This window comes from Bos javanicus, chromosome 22, assembly GCF_032452875.1.
Source record: "Bos javanicus breed banteng chromosome 22, ARS-OSU_banteng_1.0, whole genome shotgun sequence".
NCBI lineage: Eukaryota > Metazoa > Chordata > Mammalia > Artiodactyla > Bovidae > Bos > Bos javanicus.
This window is the reverse complement of record NC_083889.1, coordinates 7905159-7920985: the sequence shown is the minus strand read 5'-3', so window position 1 is coordinate 7920985 and position 15827 is coordinate 7905159. Positions and strand designations below refer to the sequence as shown.

At 37.2% G+C, this 15827-nt stretch overlaps 1 protein-coding gene across 31 annotated transcripts in view; it reads left to right on the top strand.

Moving 5' to 3' along the window:
* CLASP2 (cytoplasmic linker associated protein 2) overlaps nucleotides 1–15827 on the top strand; it is a 174674-nt gene that overhangs the window by 43301 nt on the left and 115546 nt on the right. For 25 of the 31 annotated variants that reach the window (XM_061395783.1, XM_061395781.1, XM_061395779.1 and 22 more), the window contains one exon: nucleotides 12514–12660. In XM_061395783.1, coding sequence (XP_061251767.1) covers nucleotides 12514–12660 — 147 coding nt within the window. Of the gene's footprint in view, nucleotides 1–11930; nucleotides 12122–12513; nucleotides 12661–15827 lie in introns of those variants that run through there. The other 6 variants (XM_061395784.1, XM_061395790.1, XM_061395792.1 and 3 more) reach the window with 2 other exon arrangements.

The following is a 15827-nucleotide window of genomic DNA, read 5'->3' as shown; positions in this document are numbered from 1 at the left end:
TGGGTTTCCAGTTGTTCTTGCTAATCAGCCCTGTACTTACAGGCTTAGAAATTGTTGCTTCTCTGTCATTCTGCAAGGTAAATGAGTTCTCTCTGCTGTTTCAGAAAATTCTGAGTTGCAGCTTTTCTGTGATACTATTCTTCAAAATGGTATCCTTTTTATTTGCATCTTATAGGAAATCGTTCCTATCTATAGGTGCTGATTTCACATACTCTCTGCTCTGCTTCATTTTCTTTGCTCTTACGGTGTTGCTTATCATTTTATTGGGGTTTCATTGTAGGGTCTTGAGCAAGAGAGTAAAGTGATTCAAATTACCACAATTATTTAAGGAAAAATTTCAAACATACCCAGAAATAGAGAATATGTGGTAACAAACCTCCCTTACCACCCATTATCCAGCTTCAAGAAATTATCAGTATATAGGTGATCTTTATTCATCTGTATCCCTACCTATCTGCTCCAGCTTTATTCTCCTGCTGGACTGGGATGTGTTTGTTTGCACACAGGCACATGCACTCCTTCACATATGTAAAACAAAGTAAAACCTTTTTATAAAACAATTATATGACCATTTCACATCTAAAAAATTAACCCACAGTATCAAATACTCAGTGTTCACATTTCTGTGATTATTCCATACATGCCTTTTAATGGTTTGAGTTCAGTTCAGTCACTAAGTCATGTCCGATTCTTTGCAACCCCATGGACTGCAGCACGCCAGGCTTCCCTGTCAATCACCAACTCCTGGAGCTTACTCAAACTCATGTCCATCCAGTTGGTGACAACATCCAACCATCTCAACTGTTATCCCCTTCTCCTCCCACCTTCAATCTTTCCCAGCATCAGGGTCTTTTCCAGTGAGTCAGTTCTTCACATCAGGTGGCCAGAGTATTGGAGCTTCAGCTTCAGTGAATATTCAGGACTTCCAATGAATATTCAGGACTCATTTCCTTTAGGATTGACTGGTTTGATCTCCTTGCAGTCCAAGGGACTCTCAAGAGTCTTCTCCAACACCACAGTTCAAAAGCATCAATTCTTCGGCGCTCAGCTTTCCTTATGGTCTAACTCTCACATCCGTACATGACTACTGGAAAAATTATAGCTTTGACTAGACAGATGTTTGTTGGCAAAGTAATGTCTCTGCTTTTTAACATGCTCTCTAGGTTGATCATAGCTTTTCTTCCAAGGAGCAGGCATCTTTTAATTTCATGGCTGCAGTCGCCATCTGCAGTGATTTTTGAAGCCCCCAAAAATCAAGTCTCTCACTGTTTCCATTGTTTCCCCGTCTGTTTGCCATGAAGTGATGGGACTGGATGCCATGATCTTAGTTTTCTGAATGTTGAGTTTTCAGCCAACTTTTTCACTCTCCTTTCATCAAGAGGCTCTTTAGTTCTTCTTCACTTTCTGCTGTAAGGGTGGTCTGCATATCTGAGGTTATTGGTATTTCTCCCGGCAATTTTGATTCCAGCTTGTGCTTCATCCAGCCTGGCATTTCTCACGATGTACTGTACATATAAGTTAAATAAGCTGGGTAACAGTATACAGCCTTGATGTACTTCTTTCCCAATTTGGAACCAGTCTGTTGTTTCATGTCCAGTCCTAGATATTACTTCTTGACCTGCATACAGATTTCTCAGGAGGCAGGTAAGGTGGTCTGGTATTCCCATCTCTTGAAAAATTTTCCACAATTTGTTGTGATCCACACAGTTGAAGACTTTGGCATAGTCAATAATGCAGAAGTAGATGTTTTTCTGGAACTCTCTTGCTTTTTCGATGATCCATCGGATGTTGGCAATTTGATCTCTGATTCCTCTGCCTTTTCCATATCCAGCTTGAATATCTGGAAGTTCATGGTTCACGTATTGTTGAAGCCTGGCTTGGAGGATTTTGAGCATTACTTTACTAGCATGTGAAATGAGTGCAATTGTGCAGTAGTTTGAACATTCTTTGGCATTACCTTTCTTTGGGATTGGAATGAAAACTGACCTTTTCCAGTCCTGTGGCCACTGCTGAGTTTTCCAAATTTGCTGGCATATTGAGTACAGCACTTTCACAGCATTATCTTTTAGGTTTTGAAATAGCTCAGTTGGAATTCCATCACCTCCACCAGCTTTGTTCGTAGTGATGCTTCCTAAGGCCCTCTTGACTTCTCATTCTAGGCTGTCTGGTTCTTGGAGAGTGATCACACCATCATGGTTATCTAGGTCATGAAGATCCTTTTGTATAGTTCTTCTGTATATTCTTACCACCTCTTCTTGATATTCTCTGCTGCTGTTAGGTCCATAGCATTTCTGTCCTTTATTGTGCCCATCTTTGCATGAAATGTTCCCTTGGTATCTCTGATTTTCTTGAAGAGATCTCTAGTCTTTCCCATTCTATTGTTTTCCTCTATTTCTTTGCATTGATCACTGAGAAAGGCTTTCATATGTCTCTTTGCTGTTCTTGGAACTCTACATTCAAATTGGGTATATCTTGCCTTTTCTCTTTTACCTTTCGCTTCTCTTCTTTTCTCAGGTATTTGTAAGGCCTCCTCAGACAACCATTTTGCCTTTTTGTGTTTCTTTTTTTGGGGAAGGGTCTTGATTGCTGCCTCCTATACAATGTCACAAACTTCTACCCATAATTCTTCAGATAATCTGAAGGTTTGAATTAAGATTCAAACAAGGTTCACCATTGCAGTTATTAATAGATCTCTTAATCCTCTGTTCATATCTTTTTCTTTTTCTTTGTTGAAGAAAAAGCATTTGAGAGTTGCCAGCGTATACAGAAGATGTTTAAAACTATTGAGAATGGATGAAACTACTCATAAAGTGTATTGTCTGGAGAAGAGGATGTTCACCATTTAGTGGCTGAGTGGAGGAGAAAGATACTGAGCTACAGGGACTTGTGAGGTCAGAGGGAAGCCAAGGAGAGTATCTTGTTGTAACAGCTGAGTGGAGAGTGGACAACCAAAATATTTTGGATTATTGTTTACTAATCTCAGTTGCTAATTTAGCTATGACCGTGGTCATAACTGATATGTAAAAGTGTAAAACAGTTTAGTAATCCAAAGTCCCTTTACTCATTGTTTTAATTAGAATAAGGAAGGATATAGCTTCAAGTGAAAAGAGGAACTTTGGTGTAAGAAACTACTTAATTTGAAACAGTGTATTTTGTGCATGAAAATCCATGATGTGGGTTCTTAACTGAACTAGTTGGTTTACTGAAGAAAATCCACACCCAATTAATTCCTGTTTTTGAGAAATGTTTTGGCTCGCTCTTTTGTTTGCCATGTAAAATGGAGAAGTTTTTAATCTTTTATATGGATTCAGAAGCAGAAATTGCAGATTTTGGAATATATGTACCCATAAAAGTGAAGTAGAATGTTTAAATAGCCATAAAAAATATATGACTTTCATTGGAAGGAAAAAGGGAAGGGACTTATAGTAATATGAATTTACTCTTTCTTCTCGGAAACCTTGTAGACCAGTTGTGTTTTGGAATTCAGAATATGTCAGAGTATAGAAAAACTATGTTCATACACCATGCATCCTTATATAACAACTCTACTTGGGTCTGAGACTGTCCCTTGTAATCAAGTACATTAATATTTTTTGCAGTCAAATGTATGCAAATTCACAGTGAGTAAAATAAGACAATAAATAGTCTCTCGTCAAATCGGATCATATTTTGCTATAAACTGAGTTCAAATCAGTTCACATTTTGCCACCAAATGAATTTAAAAAGACAAAGCAAGCTGAAACTGGACTTCCAGAGATTTTTGGCTTTCAGGAATGCATATACAGGATTGTGGGCCTGTAATACCTCAGTGCTTGCTGAGGACTGTTTGCAAGTGTTGAATTTAGGAAACAAAAGGTAAAGCCTTATCGAACTTGGGCTTCTTTTTTCCCTCCCCCTCAATTTCTGCCTGTCCCTCCCCCTGTCTTTTTTCTTATCCCCTTCCTCCTCTTTTCTCCACCTCCATTTCCTTATCCTCTGTTTCCCTCTTTTCCTTCTCCTCCCCTTTTATTTCTCCCCCTCCTCCCTTCTGTTACCATCTCTTCTTCTCGGTCTTGTCCTCTTCTGTCATCTCCTCTTCCATCTTCATCTCATTTTCCTGCTCTTACCACCTTCTCTCCTTTTCCATCATGTGTATTACCACTGCAGCCTACTCACTTTATTAGTTTCTGTCTCCTAGTTCTTTTTAATATATTCATCCTTCTCAGTTTCTGCACCAAACCATAGTATTGTCATTTGAAACATTGAAGTGAGAACAGAAGTGTCAACATAATCATGATTTATAGGTTGCTTTTTGTATTTGATCCTTTTTTTGGTTTATTCAGTAAATATTAAAGTACCTACTGTATGTATCCTAGGTGATTTTTTTTTCTGATTTTTCTTTTAGTTCACTAATGATCCCTTGAGCTGTGTCTAGTCTACTATTATGCCTGCCTACTGAATTTAAATTTCAGTTATTGTATTTTTATTTTTAGAAGTTCTATTTATTTTTTTAAAATCTGTGTCCACTTTTAAAAATATTTTTCTGACCCCTGAAGTTATTTTCAAGCTTGCCTAGTAAAAACTTCCAAATGTAGATACTTCATAGTCTATGCTTAAGAATTCTCAGATTTGAATTTGGAATGCTAGATAGGATCTTGATAATTCTGGGATCTATTCCTGCTGTCTGTTTCTTTCTGTTTATTCTTTCTCATGGTGTCTTATTACCTGTCACGCCAAGTGACATTTGGAAATTTATTTGTGCAAAAAATATGAGGCCAGAGACTTTAAAATTTTTTCTATTTATTTTTAATTGGAGAATAATTGCTTTACAATGTTGTGTTGGTTTCTGCCATACATCAGCATGAATCAGCCATTGGTATAAATTTGTGGGCCAGAGACTTTCTTCCAGGAAAATTCTGCATTTGCTTTGGCTGTTGCTTGGGAGTACTACTAGTGTGAGCCTACTGAGTTTAAGGGCCTTGGGTGTCTCAGCTGTCCAAGTAGTTGACCTTGATGAAGTCCTCCTGATTTTTTCTCTATTGCTGTCTTTTGAGAAGAGTTTGAAAAGAATAAAAGACTATGAGAGGGTAAGGGTTTATTTTTAGTTCACTTTAACCTTGCAAGTAGTCATTTGGTACTCCAGTTTTTGGTGGAAAAAGTCTATTAATATTTTATATCTTATGTGAGTCTTAAATTCTGCTTCCTTTTCCCTATAGACCTTCAAAAGTACAAGTTTTGTCTTTGTATTTCTTGCTGTTTGTCAGGTTATTAAGAAGACTTTAATTGTTTAATAAGTGTTTATTTTTATTTGTTTTGTTTTGGTTGTGTTGGTGCTTAGTTGTGGCACACGGATCTTTCCTAGCAGCTCAAGGACTCTCTAATTGTGGTGCCAGGGCTCAGTAGTTGTGACCTAAGGGCTTAGTTGCCCCAAGGCATGTGGGATCTTAGTTCCCCGACCAGAGATCCAACCCACATCCCTTGCATTGGAAAGTGGTTCTTAACCACGGGACCATCAGAGAAGCCCCAAGAAAACTTTTTTAAGTGTACGTTTTATCCAGTTTTTATATTTGTTTGCCTTTAGTTTCATTTTAGATAACCTAGTAACACTCAGATGACCATTATATCTACTACTATGGGCAAGAATCCCTTAGAAAAAAATGGAGTAGACCTCATAGTCAACAAAAGAGTCTGAAATGAAGTACTTGGGTGCAATCTCAAGAACGACAGAATGATCTCTGTTCGTTTCCAAGGGAAACCATTCAATATCGCAGTAATCCAAGTCTATTCCCCAACCAGTAGTGCTGGAGAAGCTTAAGTTGAATGGTTCTACAAAGACCTACAAAACCTTCTAGAACTAACGCCCAAAAAAGATGTCCTTTTCATTATAGGAGACTGGAATGCAAAAGTAGGAAGTCAAGAGATATATGGAGTAACAGGCAAATTTGCCCTTGGAGTGCAAAATGAAGCAGGGCAAAGGCTAACAGAGTTTTGTCAAGAGAATGCACGGGTCATAGCAAACACCCTCTTCCAACAACATCAGTTCGGTTCAGTTCAGTCGCTCAGTCATGTCCAAGACTCTTTGTGACCCCATGAACCACAGCACACTAGGCCTCTCTGTCCATCAACAACTCCCGGAGTCCCACCCAAACCCATGTCCATTGAGTCGGTGATGCCATCCAACCATCTCATCCTCTGTCATCCCCTTCTCCTCCTTCCCTCAATCTTTCCGAGCGTCAGGATCTCTTCCAGTGAGTCAGCTCTTCGCATCAGGTGGCCAAAATATTGGAGTTTCAGCTTCAGCATCCGTCCTTTCAGTGAACACCCAGGACTGATCTCCTTTAGGATGGACTGATTGGATCTCCTTGCAGTCCAAGGGATTCTCAAGAGTCTTCTCCAACACCACAGTTCAAAAGCATCAATTCTTCAGCACTCAGCTTACCTTATAGTCCAACTCTCACATGCATACATGACCACTGGAAAAACCATAGCCTTGACTAGATGGACCTTTGTTGACACAAGAGACAACTCTATACATGAACATCATGAGATGGTCAGTACCGAAATCAGATTGATTATATTCTTTGCCACTGAAGATGGAGAAGCTGTATACAGTAAACAAAAACAAGACGTGACGCTAACTGTGGCTTAGATCATGAACTCCTTATTGCCAAATTCAGACTTAAATTGAAGAAGGTAGGGAAAACCACTAGACCATTCAGGTATGACCTAAATCAAATCCGTTATGATTATACAGTGGAAGTGAGAAATAGATTCAAGGGATTACATCTGATAGACAGAGTGCCTGAAAAAGTATGGGCGGAGGTTCCTGACATCCTACAGGAGGCAGTAATCAAAAGCATCCCAAAGAAGAAGGAATACAAAAGGGCAAAAGAGTTTTCTGAGGAGGCCTTAAAAATAACTGTGAAAAGAAGAGAATTGAAAGGCAAAGAAGAAAAGAAATGATATACCCATTTGAATGCAGAGTTCCATAGAATAGCAAGGAGAGATAAGAAAGACTTCGTCAGTGATCAATGCAAAGATATAGAGGAAAACAATAGAATAGGAAAGACTAGAGATCTCTTCAAGATAATTAGAGATACCAAGGGAATATTTCATGCAAAGTGGGCACAATAATCCAAGTCTAGGCCCCAACCAGTAATGCTGAAGAAGCTGAAGTTGAACGGATAGAAATGGTATAGACCTAACAGAAGCAGAAGATACTAAGATGAGGTGCAAGAATACACAGAAGAACTGTACAAGAAAAATCTTCATGACCCAGATAACCACGATGTGTGATCACTCACCTAGAGCCAGACATCCTGGAATGCAAAGTCAAGTGGGCCTTAGGAAGCGTCACTACAAACAAAGCTAGTGGAAGTGATGGAATTCCAGCTGAGCTATTTCAAAACCTAAAAGATGATGCTGCGAAAGTGCTGCACTCAATATGCCAGCAAATTTGGAAAACTCAGCAGTGGCCACAGGACTGGAAAAGGTCAGTTTTCATTCCAATCCCAAAGAAAGGCAATGCCAAAGAATGTTCAAACTACTGCACAATTGCACTCATCTCACACGCTAGTAAAGTAATGCTCAAAATCCTCCAAGCCAGGCTTCAACAGTGCTTGAACCATGAACTTCCATATGTTCAAGCTGGATTTAGAAAAGGCAGAGGAACCAGAGATCAAATTGGCAACATCCATTGGATCATCAAAAAAGCAAGAGTTCCAGAAAAACATCTACTTTATTGACTACACCAAAGCTTTTGACTGTGTGGATCACAACAAGCTGTGGAAAATTCTTCAAGAGATGGAAATACCAGACCACCTTACCTGCCTCCTGAGAAATCTGTATGCAGGTCAAGAAGCAATAGCTAGGACTGGACATGGAACAACAGACTGGTTCCAAATTGGGAAAGGAGTACATCAAGGCTGTATATTGTCACCCTGCTTATTTAACTTATATGCAGAGTACATCATGAGAAACACGGGGCTGGATGAAGCACAAGCTGGAATCAAGATTAACGGGAGAAATAATCAACAACCTCAGATATGCAGATGACACCACCCTTATGGCAGAAAGTGCAGAAGAACTAAAGAGCCTCTTGATGAAAGTGAAAGAGGAGAGTGAAAAAATTGGCTTAAAGCTCAAGATTCAGAAAACTAAGATCATGGCATCTAGTCCCATCACTTCATGGGAAATAGATGGAGAAACAGTGGAAACAGTGAGAGGCTTGATCTTGTGGGCTCCAAAATCACTGCAGATGGTGACTATAGCCATGAAATTAAAAGACGCTTACTCCTTAGAAGGAAAGTTATGACCAACCTAGACAGCGTGTTGGAAAGCAGAGACATTAACTTTGCCAACAAAGGTCTGTCTAGTCAAGGCTATGGTTTTTCCCGTAGTCATGTATGGATGTGAGAGTTGGCCTGTAAAGAAAGCTGAGCGCTGAAGAACTGATGCTTTTGAACTGTGGTGTTGGAGAATACTCTTGACAGTCCCTTGGACTGCAAGGAGATCCAACCAGTCCATCCTAAAGAAAATCAGTTGGGTGTTCATTTGAAGGACTGATGTTGAAGCTGAAACTCCAATACTTTGGTCACTTGATATGAAGAACTGGCTCATTTGAAAAGACCCTGATGCTGGGAACGATTGACAGAGGGAGGAGAAGGGGATGACAGAGCAGAAGACGGTTGGATGGCATCACTGACTCAAAGGACATGAGTTTGAGTCTTTTTTGTACAGTTCTTCTGTGTATTTGTGCCACTTCTTCTTAATATCTTCTGCATCTGTCAGGTCCATACCGTTTCTGTCCTTTTTTGAGCCCATCTTTGCATGAAATGTTCCCTTGTTATCTCTGATTTTCTTGAAGAGAAATGTATATGAGTGCATAAAACTGTAGAGTGCTGATTTTTTACCCCTATTGGGTTGGGCTCCTTCATCATTATTAAAAAGTCTCTAGTAATGCTCATTCAAATTGCTTTGTTTGAAATTATTATATCTACACGAACCTTTTGGTTCAAGTTTATAATGGTCTGTTTCTTCCTTCTACTTTTAACTTTTTTGTGACCCTTATATGTAAAATATCTCTCTCATTTAAGCAACCTGTTTTTAAATACAGGTTCAGTCTTGGTCTTGTACTTGGACTATTTAGTTCATTTACTTTTAAAGTAGTTACTGGGTCTGGAAACGGAGCCCCGCCCCGTCGTGGTCACGTGAGCCGCTTGCGCGTCACCTGACGCTCTTGACAGCCTGCTGTGGGCGCCGAGTCAGCTGATCTTAAGAGTTGTGCTGCGTGCCGGCCGGTCCGGAAAATTTTTAAAAAAATAAAAAAATAAAGTAGTTACTGATATATTTGATTTTATTTTTCCTTTTTCTTTTATTTCTATTTTTATCCTCTGTCTTTTGTTGTTTGCTAGTTTTTTTCAATTAATCAGTTCTTTCTTGTTGTTTTATTTTTTCTTTGATTTCTTTTTTTATGTCTGTGTTTACTCTTATTTCAGTGGTTACCCTCAAGCAGGGGTAGGGATACTGTTGCTTGCAGGCTAAATCCAGTCATCCTCCTGTTTTTATACATAAAATTTATTGAAACACAGCCACACTCATTTGCTTACATATTGTTATCATGCTTTAACACTACAGTGGCATAATTGAATAGTTGCACAGAGAGACTACATATATGTAAGGTTTGCAAAGGTTATAATATTTCCTATATGGCCGTTTAGAAAAAGTTTGCCTGTTTCTATCAAGTTCTTAAACTTGATCTTGTATCAGAATCTCCAGGAGAGTTTGTTAATCCAGAGTTTCTGATTCATTAGATTTGAGTTGGGGCCTCATCATTTGCATTTCTAACAAATTGCCAAATGATGGTCAGCTGCTGGCCTGAGACAACATTTTGAGTACCACTGCCTTAGAAGTTACAATCTTTGTAACCTCTCGCAAAGTTGCATCTTTGGCTTGCTGCTGCTGCTGCTAAGTCACTTCAGTCGTGTCCGACTCTGTGCGACCCCATAGACGGCAGCCCACCAGGCTCCCCCATCCCTGAGAGTCTCCAGGCAAGAACACTGGAGTGGGTTGCCATTTCCTTCTCCAGTGCATGAAAGTGAAAAGTGAAAGTGAAGTCGCTCAGTCGTGTCCGACTCTAGTGACCCCATGGACTGCAGCCTACCAGGCTCCTCCGTCCATGGGATTTTCCAGGCAAGAGTACTGGAGTGGGGTGCCATTGCCTTCTCCGATCTTTGGCTTACTGCAACCTAAAATAAATCACTGTGTTTACTACTTTCACGTTAATACTGAAAGCTTTAGAACCCTTTAATTTTGCTCACCTCTTAGCACTATTTTATATCAGTCTTAGGCAACAACTCAAATGTCTATCGACAGTAGAATGGATATTAATAACTCGTGGCACATTTCATGCACTAAAAAACTTGAAGCAATGAAAATTTGTCTTCCAAACATTTTATTGAGTGAAAAGAAACTAGGTACTAGAGTACCTATTATTCAATTCCTTTTGTATAAAAGTTCAAAAATGGGCAAAACTGACTAGACTAGTTAGCTTTGATAGAACAATAACGACTTTAGGGCAATTCAGTGAGGGTGCTTAGAGAATATTGATAATGATCTACTAGTCTGGAGACTGGTTACACTAGCATATTCATTTTGTGAAAATTAATTGAGCTGCGTGCTTTAATTTATATACTTTTCTCTGCCTTGCTTTGATAAAAAGGGAAAAATTAATTTCCTAATAGTTTTAGAATGTTAAGAGTTAATTATTTTTAAGTGGTAGAAGTATTTACTCATTTCAATTCTTGTGTGTGTGTAGGAACAGAGAGCACTGTTTCCATGGGAACTTCTGGCTGCTCAGTGTTTTAGTACCTCTCGCTCTGTAGATTTGTGTGTATACCCTGTCCTACTTAGCTGCAGTTTTTAAAAATAGGGTGGTGGTCCCCCCCCTCAAAAAAAAGAAGATTTATTTGAGATTATATTAATGTTTTTTAACAGAGCAGTCTCCATAGATTTAATGGATCCAGACTGGCTGCCAGTAGCATATTGCTAAAATATGTATATATTTTTTAACTAAAAGATACATTTTTCCTACAAGTTGTACTGTTTAAGAAAAACACTTGCTGAAGTGTAAGGTGGTTTGTATTAGGGTATCTATTTGATTCTTTTTTTCCCAGTAAATAAAACAGTCTTAACACTTGTCTGGTATTTTTTTTAATACATTGAGTAGTTGCACTTGCAGTGGTTTGTAGGGATGATTCTGTTTTACCTGATTTGGGTGTTTGCGTAGGTAGGCGATGCAGACTGAAAGGAAGAGGTTCTGGCATATTGATCTGAAGCCTCTGGTAAAGCTGCTTCTCTGCCTCACCCATCTTGTTTGTCGTGGTTGGTTTGTGCAGGGTCCTAGAGAAAACCATCTTCTCAGACGAGTAAAATGCATGCGTCTTGTGATTTGGAGGGTGGGTTGGGGGTGGGAGGGTTCATTTTATACGAGGAGGTTATACTAGTGTAGTTATTCATAAATAGTCCAAAAGGAGCTTTGTAGAATATTTTTGAATCTTTGATGAGAACACATTGTTCAGTTTGGTTTCTGTGGCCTAAAAAAACAGCAAATTGTAAGATTACAGAGTTAATTATGCACAGTAACGAGCGCTGTGATACTCCGTGTTTTACTGATGCAATAAGAAGCACTCCAGCAGAACAAACATTGCAGAAAAGGTTATTTTTTTCTTTGTATAAATTTTCATGTGAATTAAAGAGAAGGAAACATATTTAGGTTTATAAACCTTTAATTTTGAACACGCTTGAAATTTTTGTTATAGACTTAAGGATTGCAGCTCCATGGAGAATTTTTTTAAATACATGGAGAATTTTTACCTTTCATCTGGCAGTAGCTGCCATAAGATGATGTCACCTTGTAGCTGATTGGCTGTTACAGCACCTAGGGCAGGGAAGAGAAAGAAAAATGCCGGCACAAACCTCAGTGGTGGTTCTGTGGTTGTTGCTGTCTATTTTTGATAGAATCTTTGATTAGTATCAAATCTATTGTATTTGGCCATGTGAACTATCCAGAGCATCCTAGGGTGAGGGAAATTAAGAGCTTTCAGAGGAATGAGGCGACTGATTTGCAAACGGATCTGTGATTGTAAGTTGCAGAATCTGGGTATAAGAAATAAGGCAGGGTGTGCTGGAAGATGCACTATGGGAGGAGCTGGCAGAAAATGCTTGTATGAGTAGCAGAGAAATGAAAAATGCTTCTTACTACTCAGCGTTAATGTGTTTGGTTTTATGTTTTGATATGTTTTGATTTAATATAGCTAGGTAAGAACTAAGATAATATTGTAAACTGATTTTAAATTACACTGGGTTATTTTATATAGTGTTAGTATATAAATGCTTATTCAGAGGAGCTTTATTTTGTATTATCTATCTTAGAAAGTAATGACTTTATACATACCTTTTTTGATTTTTGAGTTTTATGGAAAATTGAGCAAAGCTTGGTTCTCTTAAAATACATTTTTCTGACACTTTGTGCAGATAAAAGCTTTGATGATGAAGAATCAGTGGATGGAAATAGGCCATCATCAGCTGCTTCGGCCTTCAAGGTTCCTGCACCTAAAACATCCGGAAATCCTGTCAACAGTGCAAGGAAGCCTGGTTCAGCAGGTGGCCCTAAGGTTGGAGGTAATGTAAATCCATTTCAAATCTGATGTGCTTGCCTCATGCCCTTGATATGGCCACACATACTTAGAACTACAGAGGAATATGTTTATTCATGACTGCAGCAGGATTGCAGAGCCAGAGAATCTGTTGCAGCACTCAGAAGAATGTGGTGCCTTTCCGAAAACATTTAAAATATCGTATATTGATATTTCCTGTCAGAACATATGTGAATTTGTGTTTTCTTGAGATTATTTATTTTTCAGATGCCATAAAAAGAGCTTTAAGGGCGTGTTAGGGGTTTGGGTCTTTTTGTTTTCAAGGAGAAAGGTTTTTCAGAATTTGGCTATTTTCAGGTGCTTTAGTTGTTAAGGAAGTACTGATTCATATAACGTTCATATACATTTATCTAGGGCAGAAGTCTAAAATACTCTAACATTGGAAAAATGGTTAAAGATCCTGGGTATTGAATAATTTGTCACAATAGGAAATGGGTGGTGGTCAAGTAAAATTACCTCAAAAATGTTTTTTGGATTAAATAATAATAAATAGGAAAAACCAGGTTTTATGGCAGTTATACAATACATAGTATATTCTTTGATCATAATAAACTTTTTAGCATATTTTTTATCTTTGAATTTTTTATGAGTATTTTTTTCATCCACTAATTAGAAAGCTGTATTTTTAAGGTGCTAGTTTCACCAGGTTTTTACAGTAAAATGAATTCTATAAGAAAAACGATAAATATTTAATGCTAAAAAGACAGTAGTTTCTTTCTCTTTTTTTTTATTAATTTATGTGTTATAATTTAGAAAAATAGATTTTTCCTTGTTTATGATAGCTAGTGGGAAAATCATAGTCTTCAGGATTTTGTTTTTCCTCTTTTTGTCTACAGTTCTTTTATTAAAAACAAAAAGGAAAGAAAAATAAACTGTGTTTTGACCAGGTTCTATAAGTTGTGTTTTCTTGATCTTTCTATACAACCAAATGTTATTTTCTACATCATAGGATATTCTAAACATAGTAAAACTATTATAAATATTTCATCTTTTAAATATCCTTAATATTAGCAAGAAAGATGGTATGGTATGGTATATACATGTATATTTGCATGCATATAAATAATTTCTCGATATTTTGAGTAATTTATACTTTAGTATTTAATCATTTTCTTTTTGTTTTGCAATTTTAGGAGTATATTCTCATTCTGTAGTTATATCCTATTACATGATGTCTAGTATGGATTCTTATCTCTGGTATAAAGTTAATGACATTCTTGGTGGCTTACTTTTGTAACAAATGGCTACCTTCACTAATTACACGGGGAATATGTTTTCTTTATTTTGACTTGTAAGTTTCCAATCTGATATTATGATAATTATTTTATGAAATTGTCTTGACTTAAAATGGATTAATCTTTAAAATGCATTGTGAACATATTTACCATTTTTGTGACTCTGAGCCAGTGGTTTATAATTAGCTGTGATTTTCATGTTTTCTTTTCTTTGATGAAAGTTGAGATTGTAGTTTACCTACTAAAAGTCACTTAATTCTGATGTTAATCAAATTGATAAAATCAGATTTCTTTTTAAAGAAGCAGAGACTTTCTTAACACCATACTCCCTTCTCTGATTTGTAATCCTACCAGATAGAGGAGTGTAGGTAGCTTTCAGGATTGTCATCATTAATCACTCATACAGAGGATGCTGTCTGTTTTGGTGGTAGCCCTTTTGATAAAAACAAGGGATATACCTTCGTTTTTCCTTCATTCCTCTCTTCCTCCTCCTCATTATTTTGGCAATAGCATATTCATTCTGCGGTTTTTTGCTTGTTTGTTTCTTTTGTTTGCCATAGCTCATTTAGGTTCCCTGCCCATTTTTCTATCTAAGAAAAAAACTCTTAGCCAGAAGATACTGATATTGCTTCAGAAATTAATGCTATTCTTGGCTGTCAGTCCTTTGAAAATATGACTTTCAACTTTTTTGTTCTTGGCAGAGGCTTACTGATTTTTAAATGAGTTGCAGATAGTTTTCTTAAGAGTTGTAGAATCTTTGAGTTAGAAGGGACATTGGGAGTCATATAGTTAAATTTACTATTTAGGTATAGCAGTCCCTTTCACAGTATTCCTGATACGTGGTTGATTATTCAGCATATATTCATGGATTAAATTTGGAACAAAAACCATCTGCAGTACCACTACACAAGACAAAATCAACTGTACTTTGTTCTAGTTATTTTTATAGTTACTTTTCCCATTATTTTTACACATACAGATATTTTCTTAGGAGGGCAGGATTGGCATCCTTCATTACATAGTTTTGTATACGTTTTTTCTTTATATTAATACTTAACCCTGACCATTTTCTCATTGTCTTAAATTACTAATTTAAAACTACTCATGGCTAAATAATATCTAGGCTTGCTTTCATGTTTTCTGCTGTCATATGCCATCAGTCTCATGTATATATTTCAGCACATCTCCTGCCATTTCTTGGAATAAATTTTTAAACTACTGAATCAAAAGGTGCATTGATTGCTTATGCTCTTTCAGTTTGGCATAGTATCCTTCATAAAAGTTAGAAGCCATTTCAAATCTGGATAATTTAAATTCTTGTTTTATATTGCTTAAAAATCTGCTCCTTGTAACTTACGCAGAGAAGGTGGATTATTTGTTAACACTATACTTTCAAATACTTGAGGGTTGTCCTGCCTCTGTTATAACTATTGCATTTTCCTGACTGTACATATTATTTCTCATAACTTTATATGGAATAATGGTGATTCAGTCCAAGCATTTTGTTTTCTACTCCGTGGTATTTAATAAATAGGCATGATTAGTTCCTAATTGAAAGGGTACAGTAGGTAGAGGTATATAATAGTGGTAAAAGCCAATCACAGTTCACTGTGTTTAACAAATTTCAGGTAAGATTCCCAAAATAAAAATAAAGTGAGCTTCTTTAGAACCCTGACTGAATCTGCTTTGAAGTTTTGGAGTTTAATTTACTTCTACCAGAGATATATGTCGAGATTAAAAAGGTTTATGCTATTTTTAGCAAAATATCCTATCCAGTTAATTAAAGTCAGTAGGACCTGTGTTTAATCTTTAGTGTTAGTTTTGTTTTGTTCTTTGGCTTTATGTGCCAACATGTTCTCATACTTGGTTCTCTAAACCAAGGAGAATTTTTTAAAAA